Consider the following 26,071-nt stretch of genomic DNA (forward strand, 5'->3'; position numbering starts at 1 on the left):
ACGTTTTAAGGTTAGTGCTTTCTTTAAATCAACTGTATTAGCGTCATCTACATGTTAGGTGTGTGACTTTTTGAGAGAGAGATAAAGGGAGACAAATCGGACCCGGAAAATTACAGAGGAATTAATTTATTAAACACAACATTAAAATTAACAACCAAAGTGATAACGAATAAACTGAATGAAATTATAACACTAGCAGAAGAACAACAAGGTTTTAGGTAGGAAAGATCATGCACCGACGCTATATTTACCATGAGACAAGTGCAAGAGAAATTATTATTAGAATACAACAAACCGTCATATCTACGTTTCGTGGACCTTAAGAAGGCATTTGACCGGCTCAAATTAAAAGACGTTATCCACTTATTGTACGCAAGAGAAATACCTCTAGAAATAATCAAAACAATAGAAAATACCTACCAGAACATCACAATAAAAGTAAACTAACGGATCCTATTGAAGCTGGCAATGGGATAAGACGGAGATTCCCTGAGTCCTCTATTGTTCAACCTGATTATGGATGAAATAATAAGGATACCAAATGGGAGAAAAACAACTTGAAATAATCTGCTATGCAGATGACGCAATGCTACTATCAGAAAGTGAAGATGATTTGCAACGTATGCTGCACCAATTTAATAAAATCGCCAGAAAATTTAACATGTTAATTTCCCCAAAAAAGACAAAATGCATAGTAATAACAGCAAATTTACTAAGATATAAATTGGAGTTGTAAGGTCAGACAATAGAATAAGTGATGGAGTTTAATTATCTAGCTACAGAAAGCTCGAAACTGAAGTGGAAGATAAGGTGAATAGAGCCACAGGTTGTCTGATCTTAGATTTAAAAATACACTCATATAACTAAAAATGATTATTTTCGACCTGGAGATTATCTTAAAAATCAGTCACACAAAATTCCATCGGAAATAATTGAAATTTTAAACAATGTTTACATTTTTTGCCCCCTTATTTGTGTCCACCTAGCGAACAACACAAGTACTACACTTTAAAAAATCGACTTCACTTATTTTCCTCCAGTTCTACATAATAATATATAGTTTTTTATTACTGCATCTATGATTTAAGTTATCTAAGATGCCCATAACCTTAACCTAGTCCTCTGCATAAATGATTATAATGAAAGCCCAAAAAAAACAAAGATTTTGGTTAAAATTTTTCATTTTTACGATAAAAATTACAAATCGGTGACTACCTTTTTTAAAATGGTGACAATAACATTCTAAAGCAGTGGAGGCATTTGTAGGTTGATCATATTCATAGCCATTAGAAATTAGCTTAAAGCCATAAGTGTGTATTGTTGGTTGCCTATAGTTCGGTTAAATTTTATAGTGCGCATGATAGTAAAGTAAACGTCGGCGAATTGGCATCTATGGATTAAAAAATAATTTAATTTCAACATCTAATCTTCTGCAGTATTTCTGACATCGTTGCTTTTATTTCTGCAATTTGTTAACTCTTCTTCTAATAATCTATTGTCCAACATAATAATATTAAGGTGTCACAAAAGAAAAGTTCATGAGATGAAATTGGTGTCTCATGGCCTGCGAATTTTTTATTAGTTCTGAAATCTTCGGTTTTATTTCTTCAATGTGCTAGCGCTTTTCCTAATATATTGACATGTATAATAATATCATCAAGCTTTCTTTTAAATTGTATGATGGAATAAATATTCATTAAGCTACCTTTAAAGAATGATTCTATAATAAAACGCGTTTCAGGTATGAGTCACACATTCATTTTCATACCCAAAAAAAAAGGAAAATTCATATAAAATTGGCGCGTCTCATGGGTGTGCGATTTTTTATTGTGTAGGGGTCACATTTGGCAGAATATACTGGACCTTTAGAACATTTTGTCAACTTTATTTACACAAAAAATAGGCAGAACTAATGAACAAACAAACTAAATGTATAAAGTTAAGTACTGACAGTAAGTTAGTACATGTCGCAGTTACAAACTACATACTTTATTACAATAGGTTATGTTTTAAGATGCACATTAGAATTTTTGGGACCTCTCCAGCTATGTTTAAGTTTCTCGGTCAAGGGTACTATGGGACGGTAACTGGCGGGTATGACTGCCAATCATACCCTCAATCACCTTGCTATGTTTAGCTTGTTCTTGGCTTACAATATATGAGAAAACTAAATCGGAAGCAGATTAACTATGTTATATGGGTGAAGTTTTTGAAGAAATTGGCATTTTGCCTAGCTGGTTCGTATAACAACTTCTTCAAACATTATAAAAAATTATATAAATTAAATGAAACAATAAATAAAAGTAAATTTTATAAACTTAAAATTTAATTATAAAAAAGTTATGAAAAATTGTAAATATTATAAAAAAATATAAGAAATTAATTCTTACTGTGTCTGTACATAATTCTTCTTAGAGCGACAGATGGCTTCCAACTGCACAGACAGTTAAAGAACAGGCCTGTGATGCCTTTAGTAACACAGGCCTGTAAGTAAATGCTCTTTCTACACTAAAAGAACAGCTTCTACAACCCGCTGTAGTAGTGTCTGCCTGAATGAAGGTTTTTTTGAATAATTCATATATTTGTGTAGAAATTATACTAGTCCGTCGATCTATATAGATTTGTATTAACTATTTCGATCTTTTTGATAGTTACAAGGTATAAAGGATTTACATTTATGTATGAAAGTTTTTCAGAAATTTTTCTTTATTTCCAGGTTATATAGTTTTTATATTTTTATGATATGAACTAAAAAGTTTCGTTTTTTACATTTTTCTTTGCTCGCCACTGGTAAGATTCAAGTTTGACTATCACACGGTGTTGCCTTATCTTTTTGATTGTTGTGTAGTGTCGGAAACTTTAAAAACTTCCCATATAAAAACAACTAGCAGTAAGCCTAAGTAGTAGACTCATTTTGGTGATACTATTATCATAGATTACAGGATAATTCAAAGATCAATAGGAAGCAAGGATTCCAGGCTTAAAAATTTGTGGGAAACAAGGGTTGTGTGATACATTACCAACTTCATACAAGTTCATAACTTAACTTTGTCCGAAAAGTCTGTCGCTAGAATTACGGCTGTGCTGCACGTGAGACTGTATACAATTCAAAACACAAAACAAAACAGGTCTGTGATGCTCTAAGATGTTCGGACGGTACACAACAAATACACTCTCTACACAATAAGTACTTAGCCTACAAAAGAAAATGTTGGAAAAGTGGCGATTCATTTTATCCCATTTTCTGCTTATTAGACTCGTGTTTCTGCCCGGCGAGTGACTTTTTCAAGTTTGGAAACAAGAAGAAGTTGCTTGGGGTCAAATCTGGAGAATGCGCTGAAGGGGGCAGCAGTTCCTAGCCCAATTTGGCCATGGTAACGGCAGAGGTGTTAGCCGGTGCGTTGTCATGGTTTTTTCTTCGCCAAGTACAGCCATTTTTTCTGCAATTTGGGTCATTAATTCGGCACAGTGACCGGTTTGTCCTTTTCTAGGTAGTCGATGTAGGTCACACCACATGACTCTAAGAAATCGTTGGTCATCACCTTTCCGGCCGATAGAGCTGTTTTCGAGAACGTGCGCGGTGTGAAGTCCACTGTTTCGACTATTCCTTGGTTTCTGCGTGTACCAGTGGATCCATATTTCGTCGACGGTCACAAAAAGACGTGGAATCTCCTTCAGATTGCACTTAAACAGCGTTAAATACTTCTCTACCACTGCTCTGAAGTGGTCTCACGGTTGCGCTTGTTGTCATGATTGAGCAAACACGGCACTTATCGCGCCACAGCTCTCTCATGCCCAAAATTCTATGCTGCAGGATATGGCCTACACGGTCTTTTGAGATGCGTACTGTCTTTGTCTTGGCGCATCTTCAATCGGCGGTGTGCCAACTCTGTGGTAGTAGTTTTCGTGTTACCAAAGCGTGACTCATCAAAAACCGAAGTGCGCTCACGTTAAAACCTGTTAAACCAATTTTTGACAGTCGCCAGGGAGGAAAGGAGTCACCATACACAGTCTCCAAGCGCTCTTTGATTACATCGCGCGATTCGCTTTCAAAAGAACGAATGGAATCACCGACCGCTATTGCATTTTTTCCATTTTTCTAAAATCCGCGGACACGTCCGCTTCCACACGCAGTCAAAACAAAACTACGCGCCCGATTCGGCTGAAATTTTGACATTAGTCGTCTACGAGAATGTATTACACGATAGTAGATTTGTCTTTGAGATAGTGGCGCCACCGGGCGGCGAGGCTAAGTACTTATTGTAAAATCGCTTTGATTATATTATCATCATAAGTTACAAGATAATTGGAAAATCAATAGAACTAAGTAATTGAGCATGGTTTAACCCTTTATAGGTCTGTGGTCGATATTTCGACCATATTGATTGATTTATTTGATTACATAGATGGTATTCCATATCAACAAGCCATAAATTCAGATTTTGAGGGTGATTCTGATGCAGAAGATAATCTTCCTATTTCCAACCGAACGTCGGTTGCATCCAACGCGACTATTACTTCATTGTCTAATGATGACAAGGTTGAATTTCTTGATGTTGATTCAGATGACTCAATGGATGATATAGCTTTCCACCCTCAGGTAAGAACAAACCGCATTTTTGACGACGTCGATACTTCCTCAGGCGAAGACGAAATAGAAGAGAACCAAGAGAACACAGTAAAGTGCAATGATACATATAAATGGAGAAAGAACGCTTCTGATGCACAAAAATATTCGAATGCGCCGTTTACCAGACCATTTGGCCCAGCAAAACCGGTCAATATAAATTCACCATTCGACGTGTTTTCTTTGTTCATGAGCAAAGATATTATAGCTAATATAATTACACAGTCAAATCTCTATGCTCAACAACAAAATCATAATAATCTCGACCTAACTGAGGAAGAACTGAAAGCATTTCTAGGGGTTCTTATAATCATGGGGTTTCATAAACTACCTAGTTTGAGACATTATTGGTCAACTGATATTAACATGCACGTGCCAAGAGTTTCGCAAATTTGTACGCAAAAACGATTCTTAAAAATTCTTCGTTTTCTCCATCTAAACAATAACGAAAACATGGAAAGAAATCAAAATAACCCCAATTTTGACAAACTGTTCAAAGTAAGGCCTTTGATAACAGAACTGCAGCAACGCTTTCAAGAGAACTTTTATACAAGTAGAAATGTTGCGATAGATGAAAGTATGGTTGCTTTCAAGGGGCGAAGTTCTCTCAAACAATATATGCCGAAAAAGCCCATAAAAAGAGGCTTTAAAGTTTGGGTCGTTGCATGCTCCGAAACTGGATACGTGCACAAATTTAGCATATATGAAGGCAAATCTCAATCACAACATGCTGAATATGGTTGAGGCGCTAAAACGGTATTAGACATTACCGAGTCTCTTAGAGGCGCAAACTACTGCATTTATTTCGATAATTTTTTCTCGAGTTTTCCTCTTCTTAAGAAAATGTTAACCTATGATTTGTTCTGCTGTGGAACTTTTAGAATAAATCGTAAAGGCTTTCCAAAACAAATGAGAAAGGACAAAACAATGAAAATGGGAGAACACGATTATTTCATGTCCAATGATATGTCTGTTGTTAAATGGAAAGATCGGGGGCGCAAATGCGTTTTAGTCGGCAGTACTATGCATAATCCACTTGAGATTACTTCAGTTTTGCGAAGAAAACCGAATGGTGAACAAGAAAGTGTTAAGTGTCCAAAAGCCATAAGTGATTACAATCGCTATATGGGTGGAGTCGATCTATTCGATCAACTTCATGCTTCTTATCAAATTTCATGGAAATTCCGAAGATGGTATATGAAGATTATTTACTATTTGATTGATGCAGCAGTGGTAAATTCATATATAACTTATAAGACTACAATGAAAATGAGGTCCATTAAATCGAAACCAATGAGTCACCTGTATTTTAGAAGTGTATTGGCCACCGAGCTCATAGGTGATTTCTATAACAGAAAGAGACCAGGACCTAAGGTAACAATAGGAAGAAATAAACTGAAGAAAATGGGAGCAACCACTAATTCTAAGCGTTGAAAGCACGGTGAGACTAAGCGATGTTGGCAATCACATGCCAGAAAAAGGAACATCAAGACGTTGTGCACTCTGTTCAACGAGAGCAAAGCCAAAACGTTCAAGTATTAAATGCTCAGATTGCCAGGTTGCATTATGTATTCAATGTTTTCCATTATTTCATAATAAAAATGTTTAATTAATGTGTTTTTTTCTGTGGTCGATTATGGAACCACAACTACATTTACCAAAGTCAACATACCTAATCAGGCTGTGGTCGAAATTTCAACCACCTAAAAAAAACAACAAGAAGTGAAAATAAAATGAAAATACGAATGAAAGTTCAATAACGGATCATTCCTTATCTATAATCTGCAAAGAATTTGTTTATATTACCAAAAAATAATTCTGCCCTATAAAGGGTTAAGACCATCGTTAATCATCTATTTATATCAACGGCCGAAAAATATGCACAGCATTAATGATCGAAGACCGCATTTAAAGAATAGATCAAACCCTCTTGAAACTATTTATTCATCTAAATTACAAAACAATGATAATCAATTTACAATCTATATATATAGCACCTTAAATTAAAATCCTTTAGCCGCCTACCAGGGGCATCGTAACAGTCAAAATCTGAAAAATAAAATGGTGAGACATTACCAACTTCATGAAAATTTACAGCTTACCTTTGTTGACTTATTGAAGTCTGCGGAACAGGTCTTTTGCTTCACAATATATGGTATAAATACGTCTAAAAGATATCCTCGAGTTTTGGACTCCAAAAGAATTCGATCTTCACCAACATCAAGCGTGAGCTCCTTTATCGATATCTAAAAAAAGAGATTACACAGTGGTGTGTACAAACTTAAATGTGGCGACTGCCCAAAAACTTACATTGGTCAAACAGGTAGAAATTTTAATAAACGAATAGCAGAACATAAAAGGGCTTTCAATAATAGAAAAACAGATTCTACATACGCACTTCACCTTCTAGATCATAATCATTCTTTTAATGACGAATTTAAAATTCTCCACATTCAAAATCAAGGCCTTAAGCTATCTTTGTTAGAATCTATGGAAATCAACATATTAAAAAACACAGATATAATTCTGAATGACCAGCTTGAGACAAACAGTTCTCCCCTCCTCAACCTATTTCATTAGAGACTATAAAGTGTAAACCCATGCCAAAAACAGATCACTTGAGAAAGGCAATCAGCCGAAACAGCTGTAGTGATAAGAATTTAAAATAAATTTTGTGGAAGTTTTGAAAACAAAGTTTTCAGTGTTTTATTGTTACATAAAATGAATTTCCATCAAGTAACGGTCGAATCCATCAATTATTTTAAAAAAGAGTATTAGTTTTTCGTCATTTATTTTGTTTTATGCCATATATGTAAACTAGATTACTAAGAAGTAAACTTGGGTCTCTGATACACTATATGCTTGAAGGCGTCAGTGCTCAGTACTGGTAGAATATCGGCGGGATCGTTCATATTGAATGGAAACACAAGAAAGAATAGATACAAAACAACAAAAAAGAAACATAGAAGAGAAGAACTCTCCAAAAAAATAGCGCCACTGTTTTTAAATGTTTGCTGTATAAACAGTGGCGCTATAAATGGCGTAAATAAAAAGGTATAGCCGGGAAAACTATAATAATTATACTAACCTTGAATAAACCACGTGTCACATCAGGGTTAGTAATGGAGTGTCACGAGTCACTAACTCAAGCTTCGGATGATAATGCCATCATCCTAGGTGGGTTAAAGGACATGATACGTATAAAGGCAACCGCATTGCTGACCAATTGGCTAGGAAGGCGGCAGGTCTAAGACTCTAAGGACCTGGGGATCTTTTTGGTTGATCAACTACAACAATCGCGGAAATTGTCAAATGTCACTCCCATAATCAAACCGTGAAAAGATGAGAAAAAGGGCAAGGATGTAGTTTTGCCAGGGTACAACTAAGTAACCTTGAAAAGTCAGCATCAAAGAAGTACTTGGGAATGACCAGAAGAAACCTACGCTTGACAGTTGGTTCTTTAACTGGTCATTTTCAACTAAGCAAACACCTCAAAACACAGGGGCTAGTAGATCCACCTATATGCAGGAAGTGTGAATGGGAAGACGAAACTGTATAGCATGTCTTATGCGAATGTCCGGAATTATGGTTAATACGAGAGTACGCGTTCGGCAAGTCCTGGCCCACACCTGCTCACATAAGGGATATGTCCCCTGGTGACTTGTCCTCCTTCTTAGAAATGGCAGGATGGACAATGAGCTAAGGACGACAGCTCCCTGGGAGGATGCACAATGGGTCAATTGTGGGCTAAGTGCTGTGGGAGTTAACTCACTCTCTCTACTCTACAGATACAGATGAAATTTAATAAAATAAAAATTAGAGAAAACATAATAATCAGCTTTTATATCCGTTACAACTTAAAGAAGGTAAAACGATATAGACTAGTAAAAATATCGATCAAAAAGAGGTGAAAAACTCATCACATATTTTTTTGTCAAGTAAAAACTGAAAAGATAGAAGAACAAAAATGATCAGTTACTACTAATTTACTTACCACATCAGGTAGTTTAAACTCCCCGTACAAACAATTCTGACCATCTTTCTTCTTGTACATTCTATAAACGGGCTCTCTAACTACATTTTCCGTGGAAGATATTGTTTCTATCAGGTTTTTCTTGGGCAAGTTTTGATCTCCGACGTTAGGAAATATAGAAGATTCGTTTTCGTTTGCCTCTGCCATTTTCTGCTGGATTTCCCGGTCTTGTATCCTATGCATTTGAAGAGTCCCAAAACATTTTTTGTTTTTTAAAATAATTTTCTCTTCTACGCATTGTATATTGTATTTGTCTTGAATACCGTGAAAGACAATGGCAAGAAAGAAGTTTTTAAAGGTTGTTATTTCCACGACTTTTTTGTAAAACGAGGGATTAATGGCAACATCGCAAACTTTGGCGCTTTCTCCCTTTTTATCGCTTTCCGTTCGTATCTCGCCAATGCTCATAGGCACGCGGTAATCCCCGGGTTCATCGGATTCTAAAATTTCTTGCAGTTCCGTCGCTGTTATGTCTTTGGGTGGTGGAATGGAATCTGTTTGGCAGATGTTGATGAAAATTTTGGATTTTTCATCGACTTCCCTGGTTTTGATGCAAAATCCTGAAACAAACAAGGTTTTATTATACTGATTTAATCAAAATTTCTTTTAGTGATAATCATAGATAAGCGTTGTTTACAAGTTGGTGCCAATTATATAAGTTAAGTACTACTTGACAAAATTTATTTTGTCCTTGAGGTTAGCAAACAGAACTTTACTAAATACGACAGAAATATTATATAGGGTGGTTGGTTAATGATCATTTTTTATTCATTCATATTTATTCTATCTATAGTTGAGAATTAAATTTGTATGCAGTAGATTCTCAGAAATGTGAATGCGATAAATCGACGACATCTTTACCAGTTTGTGATGATAGATATTCTAGCAATTTATATTTTAATCATTCACATGCATCAAAATTATCATAGGTTAATGATCGTTTGGTATTTGTTAAGGTGTCTAATAAAATGCATTTAATAACATCAATATTTATCTATACTATATTTACTTACAATATTTATACATAGAAAACATCTAAAAGTACGATAATATTCTGTGTAAATGTATACATGACAATGTCGTGTTCTTAGGACCAGTAGAAAGGAATAGTAGATCAACTTTGCCATAAGATAGAGAGATAAATTGCTCATTGATTTCGTAGTTTAGCATTCAGTAGCGTATCGTTCACACTGTTGCAGTGAATTTTAAAATTAATCTTAATACAGGGTGAGTCATGAGGAACTTTACATACTTCTACCATATGTAGAGTCCCTCAGGGAGCATATCATGTGGCCACTAAAAAATGTCAACTCCTCTTCTTTATTAATTAAAAGGGTGATTTGTGTAATTGACCATTTATTTCATTTTACTGTAGTGTTTATACGGCTCATTTGATTTTTTTAATTTTTGCATGATACAGTACACTACTATCAAGCATTCGACTATTCTTAGCTAAACTAAAAAATTCCAGGACTGGCTTTGGAAAAATTAATTTAGGGATTCGTATTAAATATTACACCCTGTATAATTTTTTTTTAAAATGCAATAAGTGATTTTCAAACTACATAAATAGCCAATGAAAACGACATATGCGACAATGTTGTCGCACTTTTATTAAATTTTTAGTGAACGATCAAATCTTACCAAAAATAGAACAACCATAATGAAGTATCAAATTATAAGGTATTAATTTAAACAAATGTTATAAATTTCAAACATTTTAATTAAAATGAGTTCCTACAACATAATCTAATACGTAGAAAATTAACATCTTTACTGTCACTTTGTATTATCTCTATGATAGAATCAATTGTTTTTCAATTTTAAATTTTTACTCGTAGATCGTATTGGGGCATTATTTTCGATAAATAATAAATTAAATTGATTAAAAAGTCAAACCTCTTGTATGTGTTAGTTTTTGTTGATTGTAAATTATTAAAATTGTATGTCAAATAATAATACATTGCATCAACTGTACTAAATAAAAATAAATCTAAAAAAGTTTAAAATGAAGGTTGGCGTTGACCGTTTGACGTTTCTTGATATTTTATACCCATTGTCATTATTGTCATTATCAATTGTTATTTATGTGTACAAGAATACATATTTCTTCTGTCATATCTACGTTAAGTACATTGTGTTAGTTTTGGTAGAGCTTTTGTTACTTTCGTTCAAAATGCCACATCAGTTTTCGACCACAGAATATGCAGACATAATATTTGTTTATGGATTCTGTAATGGGAATGGTAGGGCTGCTAGTAGAGAATATCGCAGGAGATTTCCTAATCGTCGAACTCCCAGTCATCCAACATTTGGGCCAGTTTTTAATTATTTGCGAGAAAATGGCACTTTTCCTAGTGGAACAACAGAGCGACATGTAGATGAAGCGCAGGAAGATGACATTATGGACGCCGTTACTATGAACCCTACAATAAGCACTAGACAAGTAAGTCGAGAACTCAATGTTACTCAATCAAAAGTAAGTAGAGTCTTACAAAAAAATAATCTATATCCATATCACATTCAAATGGTTCAGCGACTACATGCTGGAGATGAGATCGATAGGTTGGAATTTTGTAGATGGATTAACAATAATCGACCAACGCTATACAGGACACTATTTACAGATGTAGTTCTACTATTCGAGAACGTCGTTCTCAGTTAAGGTTTTCGGTTAACGTGTGGATTGGTGTCATAAATAACCAATTAGTAGGTCCTCACTTTTTTGATGGTCCTTTAACAGGGCAGGTCTATTTGAACTTTCTACAAAATATTTTGCCGAATTTGCTTGCCAACGCGAACGTTGCTATCCGAGGGATGTATTTTCAGCATGATGGGGCACCCCCACACTTTTTACTGGCAGTGAGACAACATCCCAATAATGTTTATGGCAACAGGTGGATAGGACGTGCAGGTTCTATTTCGTGGCCTTCAAGATCCCCTGATTTCAATCCCGTTGATTACCATATTTGGGGACGATTGAAGCAACTAGTTTACGCAGTGAATATTAATAACCGACAACAATTAATTGATAGAATTATACATTGTTGTAATACTATTAGAAACGATCCCCAGAGTATCCGTAATTCAATACGTCAATTAACAATTCGGCAACAAAAATGTGTACAGGCTGCAGGGTTCCATTTCGAAAATCTATTTTGAATTATTTTTATTTTGTTACCATTATTGTATCTTTTCCAGTTCTAATTTATGGGTTTATCATAACTATGTACATATTTTTAGTTTTTTGTTTATTGTTCTTCGTTATTGTTAGTAGTTACTGTTTTTTGTTGTGCAGTGACTCAGTTTATCATTTCAATTAAAATGTTTGAAATTTTTAACATTTGTTTAAATTAATTACCTTATAATTTGATACTTCATTATGGTTGTTCTATTTTTGGTAAGATTTGATCGTTCACTAAAAATTTAATAAAAGTGCGACAACATTGTCTCATATGTCGTTTTCATTGGCTATTTATGTAGTTTGAAAATCACTTATTGCATTTTAAAAAATATATATACAGGGTGTAATATTTAATACGAATCCCTAAATTAATTTTTCCAAAGCCAGTCCTGGAATTTTTTAGTTTACCTAATACCAGTCGAATGCTTGATAGTAGTGTACTGTATCATGCAAAAATTAAAAAAATCAAATGAGCCATATAAACACTACAGTAAAATGAAATAAATGGTCAATTACACAAATCACCCTGTTAATTAATAAAGAAGAGGAGTTGACATTTTTTAGTGGCCACATGATATGCTCCCTGAGGGACTCTACATATGGTAGAAGTATGTAAAGTTCCTCATGACTCACCCTGTATATAATTCAGTTCAGTGGCATTTTCGTTTCTGACAATTGGAGTATATCTAAGCTTTAATGGTCTAAGAGTATATCTGACAATTTGAATTTATTTAAGATAGCAGTATAACGGATCACCCTATATATCAGCAGCATCGTAGTGTACACTCTAAAAATGTTCTATAGTTAATTAAGTAATTTCGAAATCAAACTCTGAGAGTTCGTTAATTTTTAATTATTTTGATAATAATATTAATCATACAATGTACGTTTTGATCTATATCTTTGTAAAAATTAGTTAAAATTTAAAAATTGAATACATGAAGCATTTATATGTTGATAGATAAAACGTGTATAATTACACAAACTGATAATACTATCATTATATAAAAGAGATCTTGAAAATTGAAGCCGTTTTAAGATCATAAAATGATCATAAAATTTTTAAAATTATATTAGGTAACATAAGTACATCTAGAAGGGTACATATGTACCTGACATGTAAGATATAAGACTACTGCCACAAATATCCAAAACGTGCGAAAATTATTTTCGTTAGTTTTCACTACATAATTGGAATGTAGCCTGGTAGGCATTGGATTTTTTAATTTCTCGCTGGTTTGTTATATTCAAAGACCACGATATCTTAAAAAGCAATATCAAGCTGAAGAGAGGGAGAGACGTCAGAACACTGTGACTGCTCAAACTAGAATTAACAAATTAGTTAAGAGCGAGTCTAAAGCCTATCTTCTTTGTACCGATTCATGTGTCATCACTTCGTTTCTTATAGTCCATCCTAAAAGTTTTTGACACCCTTTTCTTGATCACAATGTCTTTGGTCTGTGTATCTCGACTAATCTGATCATAGTGCAAAATAACTTTTTGCTGTAATACGTCTTTTAGCCGGACAAAATTATTATATGCGCGAAGCGGATGCGCGTACGATTCAAGCCGCGGAGGCCATAGGTCAAAATGCGCCGAAGTGGCTTATTATCTACTAATAATTAATAAATGTAAATGTCTCTTCTTCTTCTTCTTCTTTTTATGTAGACATGACACTGTTTGTTTTTCAATGTGTCACCAGAAAGTTGTCGTTCTATCGTTTTCGTGGTCTCCCTACTGATCGTCTTCCTATTTGGGGAGCCGTCTCTTGCAGTCTTTACTACTCTATTTGTTGTCATTCGGCTTATATAATCGTTCCATTCTACCTTTCTGTTTCTTACCCAGTTCTTGATGTTCTCCACCTTGCATCTACGTCGTATCTATCATCAATTTTTTTAATGTTTTCATCTCTGCTGTTTCTAACATTCTTTTGTCGCTCTCTGTATCAGGTCGTGTTTCTGCCGCGTATCTAATTATTGGTCTAAGGCCGTATGTAAATTCTGCCTTTCATTTCTTTCCCGATATTTTTATTTCTCCAAATTGTTTAATTTAGGCAGCCTCTGTTTGCTCTATTCACTTGATTCCCCACTTCAGTTTCGAGCTTTTCGTAGACAGATAATGTAATGCCTAGATATTTAAACTCCATCACTTGTTCTATTGTCTGACCTTCTAGCTCTAATTTACATCTTAGTAAATTTGCTGTTGTAAAAATGCATTTTGTCTGGTGCAGCATACGTTGTAAATAGTCTTCACTTTGAGACTAAGTTGTTTTTCTACCTTTTTAAATTTTCTTTTTTCTTCTTTTAAATTTAAAATATTAAATTAAGTCTAAATAATTGAACTTTTTAGAAAATTTCTCTAGTTTTAAAACCGATACGAGGCACAAAATATATTATTAATCTCTTACATTTTTTTATCAAGAAACCGTTGAGAAACAGGTAAACGGTTTTTCTCGTGTTATTTACTAAGAAACCATTTTACATTTTACCCATAGAACTGAAGTAAAATAAGAATTGTAATAATTGCCACATTTGGTAACATTTCTCATGAGTGATCCTTTCCTCAGGTAGCTGTAGATTCCTTGATGACAGTGTTGCAGAGTTACCAGGCTGGAATGGTATGGCTCCTGTAGATCCTTTTCCAAGTTAATTTGCTCTTTTTCTAACTTGGCTGCACTTTACTGAGGTGCGAGTTTTGCCAATGATTTTTTCCTTAACTATGTTGTTTTGACGACGTTTTGGAAAGGTCGTACTTGCCATTTCAAGTCAGGTAGTGACGCTCCTTGCTGATGCATGGAATAGACTGACTCTCATGGTCGATGCGGTTACTTATATAGCTGATCGAGACGCATTTCTCTCGAACGGTCCTTAGCAAGACTTCTTTTGATTGGTCCTGTCGGTTGTAGGTAGGAAGAGTCCTACTCGTCGGTCTTGTGGCCTGATGTATTTTGACTTTTTCTTTAATACCGTTTTCCATGTTGTTGGAAGCCTTTTAGCATCATCTCTTTGGTTTAGACTGTGCCAGCATCGTAGTTTGGTTCAGGTTTATTGTATGTCCTGTGTTTGAGACATGTTGTGCCAGGGACGACGATTTTTCTCTCATTTCGATGTTCTTCTCGTCTAACATTAATTCTTCGGATGCTCCGTCCGATGTACGATTCGTCACAGTCTCCACATGAAATCTCTGGAACGAGAGATAACCATGTAACAGTATAACCATGATTTACAATCTTAAGTTTGCATGTAAAAATAAAATATTTTCTCAATTTTATAAATAAAAAAAATGGGGTGATAATTACGCCAACACACAGCTACTGTCAGAAAATGTCACCACACAGTCGCCGGGTTAAGTAATATTACAAAAAATTTTGAAAAATTGCATTATATTAGACAGACACCCGATGATTTCTTTGTGCCAAGACAAATTTTATTTGCTCCTGTGATCTTATCTTTGTCGTTTGTTTAACAACACTTAGTCCACGGTTAAAAACATAGATAAAGTAATTATTTACTAAGAGATCAATTCTTATCTTCTTCTGTTTGAATGATTGTTCGGTTAACAAACGGTATAACGTAAATTTGTACAAGATATACCGGAATATTCCAGTAAATTACTCATTACTGTAGAAGATACAGCGCCCAAGATTTGTGTAATAGCCTTCTGATCTCACAATGATATTTTTTCAGAGATACCCATCTGCATTGATTGATATACTGGGATATTCCAGTAGGTTACACATTACTCTGAAATCTAGAGTGTCTCGGTTTCTTTTTAAAATACTTCTGATCGTAGTAATTTCGAGAGACTTTTATATTGACCATAAGTATTAATGAATTTACTAGAATCACAACTAGATCAGCAACTTGTTTAGCTAACATCTTGTAGAATTGTGGACCCATGTATTTCTGATCATCTTGTTCAATTTCTCTACTTAAAAATAAAATCTGAAAAGTCATAGTGTTAATACATACAGAACACATACACATTCAGTGCCAACCAATTATTTTGGATGTTCGCCTGAGGCCGTAACTTAACATTGCTAAATAGTTGAATGTAAGAGTGTATTATATATTTTAAACATTGGTTTATCATTTCATAGACTAAAATAGGCTTTTGGAATAGTGTCACACGGTGTATAAAATTTTGTATGAAAGGTTGGTGGCACACGGTGTGCGTCGTTCATATATACTGAAATGTTTACACTAAAATGATACAACAGACACTGAACAGAAAATTTATTTAAAAAAGAGGTATTTCACACACAAAAAAACAAACAAAATATAAAAATACAATATCTATAATTTTTTGTGATATTCTGCAAAGCAATTTTGTAAACACAGCCCTGGTTCTCCTTCGCATGAAGAACAATAATATTGGGTACACGTTCGAATCTTTTGTTTGCTGCATTCCCTACATCTTCTCCTATGCGTTCTGTCCAACCTACTCGGTAAATGCGTAGTGTCCAACTTCGTGTAGGCGGTAAAGATTTTTCCGATAACAACGTTTTACGTTTGAAGCTCTTCTGAATAAAAGAAAACTGTTGAGGAACATAATAGACAAAAAATGTATTCCGAGCTTCTTATACCATCTCAAAGTTTTCCTCTCACTTGAATAGTATGAAAGCATTTGATCCTGGCGATCAATGCCAGACATATTTGCGTTGTATTTAGTTATAGCCTTTGGTTTCTGTACAATGTCTCTTCTTTTTGTTTGTGTCTCTATCATTTCTTCCTCAAACTCCGTTGACAGAAATAGGACCTCTCTCTTATCTCGCCATTTACTAACTGCAATTCACTCAAGATATTTGGTAACTATTTCGCCTTTCTTAATTTTTGCGTCAATAACGACTTTTGGCTTTTGTTTTCTGCCTCTTCGGAGAGTACCGGTAACATAAGGGAACACTATTATAAAAGTTGTTATATAAAGAATGTCCTTTGTTCTCGAACCCTTTTATCAGTGACAATACCACTTTTTCAGTATGACCTGTACCACCAGTTTCACCTTGAGCACCACTGTATACATTGCATCGCAACACCATACCATCGGGTTCAGCTAATATATACAATTTTATGCCGAACTTGTGTCGTTTACATTTTAAAAATTGGCGAAAAGACAGTCTTCCGCGCCACAGCATCATGGACTCATCTAATGATAACGATTTTGCAGGGTAATAGATTTCATCCATTCGTTTATTAAAATAATCTTGAAGATTTCTGATTTTATGCAAACGATCACCATAACCAGGATCTCCCTCATGACGTGCATTTGTTGAAAAGTGAAGGCATCTCATAATGATCATGAATCTATTTCTACTCATGTATTTTTAAAAACCAGGAATAGCAAACAGTTCATCTTTTTTCCAGTAGTCTTGTAACCGATTAAGTTGTACATTTCCCATTTGGAACCACATGCCAAAAAAAATCTTTAACTCTGTTAGGGAAAGTGGTTTCCAATCGGTTATTCTGGATTTAGCTGAAGTGGTACGACTTAAAAAAAATTCCTCTGCGTAAATATTTGTTTGATCTTCAATGTGATTTAGTAATTCATCAGTTACAAGCAAACTGAAAAAATCATATGGATTATTACTCACAGGTGGTGGTACACGAAATCCAGGTGTTCCAGTCTGGAAATAATAATCTTGTTTGATAGATATCATCATCGTCGTCGCTAAAAACATTGTCAGGATCATTTACAATATCAGCCTCAACGCTATCTTTGTCAAAATTATCATCCTCCTCCGACCAAAAATCATCTGATGGAACTACTAGATCTTCCTCTGAAATTTCCCACAATGAATCTGCTAATTCTTGCAGCTGTTTACTCGACAATGGGATCTTCACATCACGTTCTCTACATACACGCTTCGAACTAGACGGTTCTGCAACGTCACCATCCATAACTATATAAAAAAACACAAAATTCCGAAACCGCTAATGCACGTATATATTTTAGAATATATCTGAACGGCCAACAAAAACAGAACTGACTCTAACAAAGGCCAGAGCCATACTACTTCAGGAAAGTCGACGCACATGGTCATGGATACCAATTCATTATCTATCGCCTGTGTTTTTATGTGATCACCGAACTACTCGTATCGACTCTGTTCCAAGCTGATGACCATATAAGGAAATTAGTGACTCAAGCCGATCACCGTATTAGGAATTGAGTGTGACTGCCTAATGTCATAACAGAACTACCAGTATTCCATCTTAAGCTGATTAGGACATTAGAAAGTTAGTGACTTAAGCTGATCAGCGTATCCTAAGCGTATTAGGATGATAGTGTGACTGCACAAGTGATCACAACACGTTGAAATCCGAAGAAGTATTGAAATAAGAGGAAAGATCGAAGTATGAAGAAATCTTAATCGCACAAACATGTCTTGGATGAACAACCAAACCACTGAGAGAGTATTTTGGTTGTTACACAAACGAACTGTTTAGAACAGTTGTTGTAAATAAAGTTAGGCGTTGAGGACATCAAATCTCCGATAGAAGGGGAACATAAAGAATAAAAATAAAAGAAAGTAAGGCGTGACACTAAGGAAATATAACGATAAATTCGACAGTTTTGTAATAGTTTATGGAAGAATGTACCCACAACCATTCTGTATCTTCTTTTGTCCGTTCTTTGTATACTCTCGAAAGACTATAGTGACATCATGTTTCGACTTATGACATCTTCTTCTTCTTTAGGTGCCATCTCCGCGACAGAGTTTGGCAATCATCATGACTATTCTGATCTTAGATGCAGCCGCTCTGAATAGTTCGATGTATGTGCATCCGTACCACTCCCTCAAGTTACGCAACCATGAGATTCTTCTCCTTGCTTCACTTCTCTTGCCCTGGATTTTCCCTTGTATAATTAATTGAAGCATGTTGTATCTTTTATTACGCACAACATTCCCCAGGTATTGCAGCTTTCGTTTCTTGATGGTATGTGTGCCTGCTGTTTATAATATAGATTTGTTATAATTCGAAGGTCATTGTATTGTAATTGTTTTGCTTTGAGGATGTCCATTAGCTCTTTGTGGCGAACTTTATCGAAAACCTTGTTGTAATCTATGAAACAGACGTACATATCTTGGTTGACATCCAAGCATCTCTGGACTAGTACGTTGAATGCAAAGAGATCTTCACAAATACCAACGCCTCTACGAAATCCGAATTGGGTTTCTTCAATATCCATATCAAGTATTTCGTAAATGCGTTTATGGATGATATTTAAAAACATTTTAAGTGTGTGAGACATTAGGCTTATGGTGCAGTGGTCGGTGCATTCTCTAGAATTTTTTTTTGGGAGATAAATAAATGTTGAGGTAAAGCATTCATTGGGTATGTTACCCGACTGATAAATTTCATTAAAGAGCTTAAGAGGACATCCATTTTAAGCATATCAATAGGCAGTTGTTCTGGCCCCGAGCTTTTTCCGTTTCTGGTATTCTTTAATGCATACAATATATCTTCCTTTGTACTTTCTATACTTGTTTCTCTGTCCTCGAAAGATATGTCTTGTAGGTTTCCTCTTTCGTCGTCGAAGAGCTCTTCCATATATTCTTTCCATCGTTTTAGCTTTTCGTCAGTCGTTATCATAGTATTTCCATTTTTATCGAAAAGAGTTGTGTTGTGGTTTCTTTTTTGCAGCACTGCCATTTCTTTAACCTTTTTATTTAGGTTGAATAGGTCGTATTTGTTCTGAAGATCTTGTTCTCTTTACATTTTTCCTCATAGTAAGTTTGTTTTGCCTCTCTTATCATTTTTCTGATTTCATTGTTAATGATTTTGTAATTGTGACTGTCTTTGTCTGTTTTGTGACATAACTTTAATCAAATTTGTGTGAAGCCGTCCTGTCATTAGCTTCACCTGTCTTGTACAATCTGGATACCGCTTGTCTATACGTCTATACCTGAAAACTGGTTCACGATTCACTTTTTACACTAATTTTACTGTAATTTCGTAATTTAAACAAACGTAAAAAGATATATACATCATTTTAGATAAACATTTAACAAATCCTATGACAACAAAAAACAAGGCTTTGTATTCTTTAATAAGAATAATTGTCAAGGTCGTTAAAACATTTTATAATTTTATAATAAAAATATACATAAAACATAAAAGACTTCCGATGAAAATATCTTCTGCCGAGTAGTTATAATGTTTATAATCACTGTGATTTCGAGGATTTTACATCTATAAATAACCAGATTGTCCTTGAATTTTTTGTTTATTTATTTCAATTTATGACGAATGGTTGTGAAATTTTTTACAATAAATTTGAAAAAGCCTAATGTGAGTAATTACCTATGATGTTTAGCAACCGAGAAAAAATATTGTGTAGGTGGATTACCTAACTGAAAAGAATTGTTGATTGACATCAAATATTACATAAAAAAGCAATTTGTTTTCACATCTAATCCTGAGGTATATTTGCTGAGCTCCATAGTTTCCCTTTAGACTAGGCGGGATCTGTAGAAATTCAGGCCATAATGGACATTTTCCATAGGAAGCTATCTTTTTGCTGGAATCCCTGGAAGTTAAAAGTTTCGTTGTTCAATTTTACACAATATTTCGTTAGATAGAAATTGAAAATTTAATGTTTATTGTTGAAAAAATAGCAATGATTGGAAAAAAAAGTACAAAAAAATGAAGTTAATCCTTTAAATGTTTTCGACTTTCTAAACTTGACTTACAAGCTCCATATTCCGCCTAGAAAAACTTTTTAATATATTTAAAACGTGTGCTAAATTTTGTTAAGATCGGTCGGATAGGTTTTGCATAATAATTTTGCAATCCAGCCTACTGGAAAAATTTTTTTCAAATTTATAGTAGGCCCTAAATAAGGCTCTCAGATAGTTGCAATTTTTTTTACATATAAAGGAAGGCTCAAACTTTCAAACGCTTTTTGTAAAATTCAAATCGGTTTACTAGGAGAGCCTAGAAAATTTTTTAAAGTTTTAAACATTTTTTAGGTTTGTAAACAAATTGAATAACTTTACGAACTTTAAGCATATCAATTTCAAAATTTATACACTTAAAGAACATTAAAAGACGCTTTAAAAAAAAAGATACATTCGGCTTACTGGTTGCCGAGATATTGAAGGTCGAAGTTGGCATACATTTGCCGTGTAACCATAAGTGATAGAGGGCTCGTTTTTAAACAAATACTCTCGTCTTGTCAAGTAATTTTTATATGAAAAGTTTTACGTAATGCGCTTCATGGCAACATTCATAAAATCTAGAGGCACAAGATAAAGCTACAGATGAAGAAACATTAAATTTACAGATCGAGGATGGATATTGAAATGGAAAATGAAGGTTTTGAGGAAGAAATAAGACCTGAAGATTCTTGTTCTTCCAAAAAAAGAAAAAGACTTTAAAAACAATTATTGAAGATTTAGTAAAAATAAAGTTAATTTATGAAAAAAAAAATTTTTTCGTTCGCCTTTGTTTTAACATTTTAAATTATTTATTAACAATTTATAAATATATATTTGTTTTACTAAAAGTAACAATTTACTTCAATGTATAAATTGCAAGCTCAAAAAAAAGTGCATGAAGAAAAAATGCAATTACTTGTTTAACATACAATTGTTTATTGCAAATTTCCCAATTTGCAATTAAAAATGGTATTTGAAAATATGATATTTGAAATCCTTGTCGTCCGAGACATCGATTCAAAAAAAAAAGAGCAAAATTGGTTAACAAGAAGCCGAGATAATGCAATTTTTAGTGCGCGCTATGATTTTGAACTCGCCGATTCACATTTCGAGTGAATGTCCCCCACCACCTCTCATGCATTCCGAGCGACATTTTACGCGAAAACGGTTTTTTATTTGTCTTTTTTATGGATGTTGCCATGAAGCGCATTACGTAAAACTTTTTATATAAAAAGTACTTGACAAGACGAGGGTATTTGTTTAAAAACTAGCCCTCTATCACTTATGGTTACAGGGCAAATGTATGCCAACTTTGACCTTCAATATCTCGGCAACCAATAAGACGAATGTATTTTTTTTTAAAGAAGCGTCTTTTAATGTTCTTTAAGTGAATAAATTTTGAAATTGATATGTTTAAAGCTTGTAAAGTTATTCAATTTGTTTATAAGCCTAATATATATAAAAAATGTTTAAAACTTTAAAAAATTTTCTAGGCTATCCTAGTGAACCGATTTGAATTTTACAAAAAGCGTTTGAAAGTTTGAGCCTTCCTTTATTTTTAAAAAAATTTGCAACTATCTGAGGGCTTTATTTAGGGCCTATTATAAATTTGAAAATTTGCGATTTTTTCCAGTAGCCTGGGTTGCAAAATTATTATGCAAAACCTATCCCACCGATCTTAACAAAATTTAGCACACGTTTTAAACATATTAAAAGGTTTTTCTAGGCGGAATATGGAGCTTGTAAGTCAAGTTTAGAAAGTCGAAAACATTTAAAGGGTTAACTTCATTTTTTTGTACTTTTTTTTTCAATTATTGCTATTTTTTCAACAATAAACATTAAATTTTAAATTTTTAGCTAACGAAATATTGTGTAAAGTTGAATAACGAAACTTTTAACTTCTTATAATTATTTTTCGAATTATAAACGAGAATAGGAGCAAAAAAATGAGAAATTTTCAATTGTTTTCAGATTTTGTTAAATAAAAAATTTAGCACAGGGTTTGCGACTGGCGCATATCGTGATTATCGATATTGGGCACATCCTGAAGTGATTCCAGCAAAAAAATAGCTTCCTATGGAAAATGTCCAATCCAAAACAGATCCCGCCTAGACTACTTTGGCATGGTTGTATGTCGTTCAGACTCGCTGTAATAATGGCCCGTTCAAGTGCTTGCGTTAAAAAAAAAATGCAGAGTATATCTTGAGATGGAGCAACTAGATGAAATCAAGTTACTTGTGAAACTTGTAAAAAACGAAGCACATGGCTTTTTAATGGAAATGTAGAAAGTGAATGTTTATAAATAGATTAAAACATTTAAGAGGAGTCGTGAAATGACCAAAGAATATCCACGCTCTTAACGACTCTCGACTAAGTAAAGAAATTGTAATGGTAATTTAAAAATAGAGAAAGAGGAAAGCTATGGAAATATAGGAATTGAAAGTGTTCTTAAATGGGATAGGGTACGATGGAGTTGTACGATATTGCCATTTATTGCGTAATATGCAATGGTTACGTAATTGAAACAAACACAAAACGATTGCGGTTATTATCTTTGATCGGTACTTTTTTATCAACAATTGAAATAGAAATTTGGCGTCTGCAGTCTGGCTAATAAGTACGTACAATCATTGTGTACCATCATTTATATTTCTCGGTAAACGGATAACGAGGCCAGAAAAAACTAAGGAGTGAAAAGGAAATCAACAGATGTGGCAGTGAAGGAAGAGTAAGAGTAAAAAGAAGTAAAAAAAAACTAGCCAACTATCCACGCAACCAAGAAATAGAATACTACGAGGTGAATAAGATAGAAAATATAAATCAGCAAATGGTACAAAAAAAAATATAAAAATAAGATCTTGGAATTATACGGGGTTATATGAAGAAGGAGCAATTAAAATTGAGGTCTATCTGAATGGGAATGATATACTTAAAGTCGAAGACTATATTCTGTTTACAAGCGGCAGGAAAAACAAAAGATTCGAGATAGGCTTCGAAGGTAATGTAAAAATAAAACATGGAATAAAAGATTTTCATGCAACACCAGATAGATTATTTTACATAAAGATGATATATCTACGTTATCCTCCTCCTCAGTCCTAATTCCTTTTGGGATATGATGACACCATCAGGCCTTTACAGTTTTTTCACGATTTCCCTCCATCCTTCCCTGTCCTGGGCTAGTTGTTCGGCTTCATGTAACCCTTGGTTAATCAATATTTTTGTTTGATCTACCCAACGGCTTGGAGATCTTCCCCTAGGTCTCTTTCCTTCAACTCTACCCTCGACTATCAGTTTTTCCATCGTACCTGTTCTTCTAGCAATGTGTCCAAAATACTGCAAATATCTCTGTTGTATTTGCTTAAGCAATATATCCTTTACTTTAAGTTGTTCTAAAATCGATACGTTAGTGCGATGATCAATCCAGGATATTTTTAACATGCAGCGATATACCCACATTTCAAAAGTGTCCAGTTTATTTTTATCCGCTTTCTTTAAGGTCCACGTTTCGGATGCATGTCTGGCTATGGGAAAATGAGTGCCCTTACCAGCCTTAGTTTTGTGTGTATTGTTATCATAGAATTTTTCCAAATTGTTACCAGTTTCATCATAGCTGTTCTAGCAATAGTCAACCTTCTACGTATCTCTCTGTCACACCCTCCGTCATTTGTTATTAGGGACCCCAGGTATATGAAACTATTTCTTTAATGTGTTGAAGATTATTCCGAGCTCTGTCTACTATCATGATCTTTGTCTTACTCATATTTAGCTTTAGTCCATATGTTTTGCTTTTCTCCTCCAGACATCTCATTATATCTTCCATTTCTTCTTGATTTGCTGCGATTATTAAAGTGTCTTCAACATATCTCAAGTTACTGATTTTTTGACCTCCTACTGATATTCCACCCTTCCATCCGTCAAGTACCTTTCGCATAGTGTGTTCGCTGTAGATATTAAACAGAGTTGACGAGATTATGCATTCCTGCCTAACACCTGCCTCTGTTCTGAAATGATCGGAATGGGTGTCGTTTATTTTTACTGTGCACTTATTATTTTCATATAGACTTCTAATTAGTTGAATTAAGTGGTAGGGTGTTCCCATTTCCGCTAAAAAGCAGTTTCCGCAGCTATGGACCATAGCTGCTGCCATTTAACTTTATCGAAGGCCTTTGTGTAATCCACAAAGCACATAAGCATAGGAGTATTGAATTCACGAGTTTTTTCGATTAGCTGTGTGATATTAAGGATGTGTTCTCTTCTGGGACAAATCCCGCTTGTTCTTCTGATATCTGAGGCAATAGAAAAGCTTTTTAGTCTTTCATGTATTACACGACGTAGAACCTGCTTGCATGGGATATTAGGGTTATCGTTCTGAAGTTGCTGTAATCTAGCGGAGTTCCGTTTTTGAATATAGGGATGAAAGTGGATGGTGTCCAGTCGTTGGGCCACTCTCGGGTTTCCCAAATCTTTTTTTTTGGCAGATCATATGCATAACATTTACTCCAACATCTCTAGTCTCTTTTAAAACTTCTGCGGTGATCTGGTCTGCGCCAGGAGATTTTCTATTTTTTAACTTTTTGATTGCTTTTTCTACCTCTGACTTTAGAATGTTTGGTTCTCTCTCTGCAGTGAATTCGTCGTGATTTGCATTCTGGGGATCATCTGCATATAGACTTTGACATTATTTTCTCCATACCTCCGCAATCCCTTTCTCCTCATTTATAATATATTGGTTTTGATTCATTATTGTTTGTGTTTGGTTTAAATTCCCTGGATAGACATCGGACTTTGTTATATAGCTCATGGGATTCATACCGGTTTGCATGTCTCTCTAGTTCTTCGCATTCTTCATTTATATGTTTATTTTTATAATCCCTACATGCTCTTTTAATTTCTCTATTTAATCTTGCCAATTAGTTTTTGTTGCTGTCGTTTTGATATATGGGAGATTTGATTCTCCTTCGCTCTTCGAGAAGTTGCAGCGTTGTGTCTGCCATCCAGTGTTTTCTCTTGATGATCTTTTTTTCGGTTCTGGTTCTTTCTACAGAGGTTTCTATGGCATTTCTGAAACCTTTCCATATGCCCGGTAAGATAGTTTCGAAACAAATTCAGATTTCTGCTTTAATCTGAACCTTCTATAAATGCAAGGTATAACAGACGTTGATAAAGATGTTAATAGAGACATGGGAAATCTAATATTTGCATTCCACGACATGTCTATCAACTAAGCAGAAATCCTTAACGGATTTGTTTCTTGTACTCATACAGAGTAGATCCGAATAAAATGAAAAAGACAGCAAAGATTTGATTTCACGTACAAAGCGTCTATGTATCTGTTGATACGTATTTCGACTTAATAAGTCTCATCAGAACAGATATTCATAGCCGTTCTCAGATTTTCTCTTCTAGATTTTTCTATCAGATGTCGCTATTGCGTCCATAACGAAGCCATTTTATTGTTGCTTCTTAAAAGACAGAAAAGATTATTTTTCGCGTTGAGAACGGCTATGAATAACTGTTCTGATGAGACTTATTAAGTCGAAATACGTATAGTTCGTCCCAAAC

The 26,071-nt window shown here is 34.4% G+C and overlaps 1 protein-coding gene across 2 annotated transcripts in view; it reads right to left on the reverse strand.

Annotated features, from left to right (window-relative positions):
* Nucleotides 1-6,554: 6,554 nt before the first annotated feature.
* Nucleotides 6,555-26,071, reverse strand: part of LOC140451437 (PIH1 domain-containing protein 1-like) — a 57,104-nt gene continuing 37,587 nt past the window's right edge. For both annotated transcript variants that reach the window (XM_072545246.1, XM_072545247.1), the window contains exons 3-5: nt 8,622-9,220; nt 6,730-6,873; nt 6,555-6,676 (exon numbers count right to left, since the gene is read on the reverse strand). In XM_072545246.1, the coding sequence (XP_072401347.1) occupies nt 6,641-6,676; nt 6,730-6,873; nt 8,622-9,220 (779 nt within the window). In that variant the 3' untranslated portion in view covers nt 6,555-6,640. The remainder of the gene's footprint in view (nt 6,677-6,729; nt 6,874-8,621; nt 9,221-26,071) is intronic.

The sequence above is a fragment of the Diabrotica undecimpunctata genome, chromosome 9 (assembly GCF_040954645.1).
Source record: "Diabrotica undecimpunctata isolate CICGRU chromosome 9, icDiaUnde3, whole genome shotgun sequence".
NCBI lineage: Eukaryota > Metazoa > Arthropoda > Insecta > Coleoptera > Chrysomelidae > Diabrotica > Diabrotica undecimpunctata.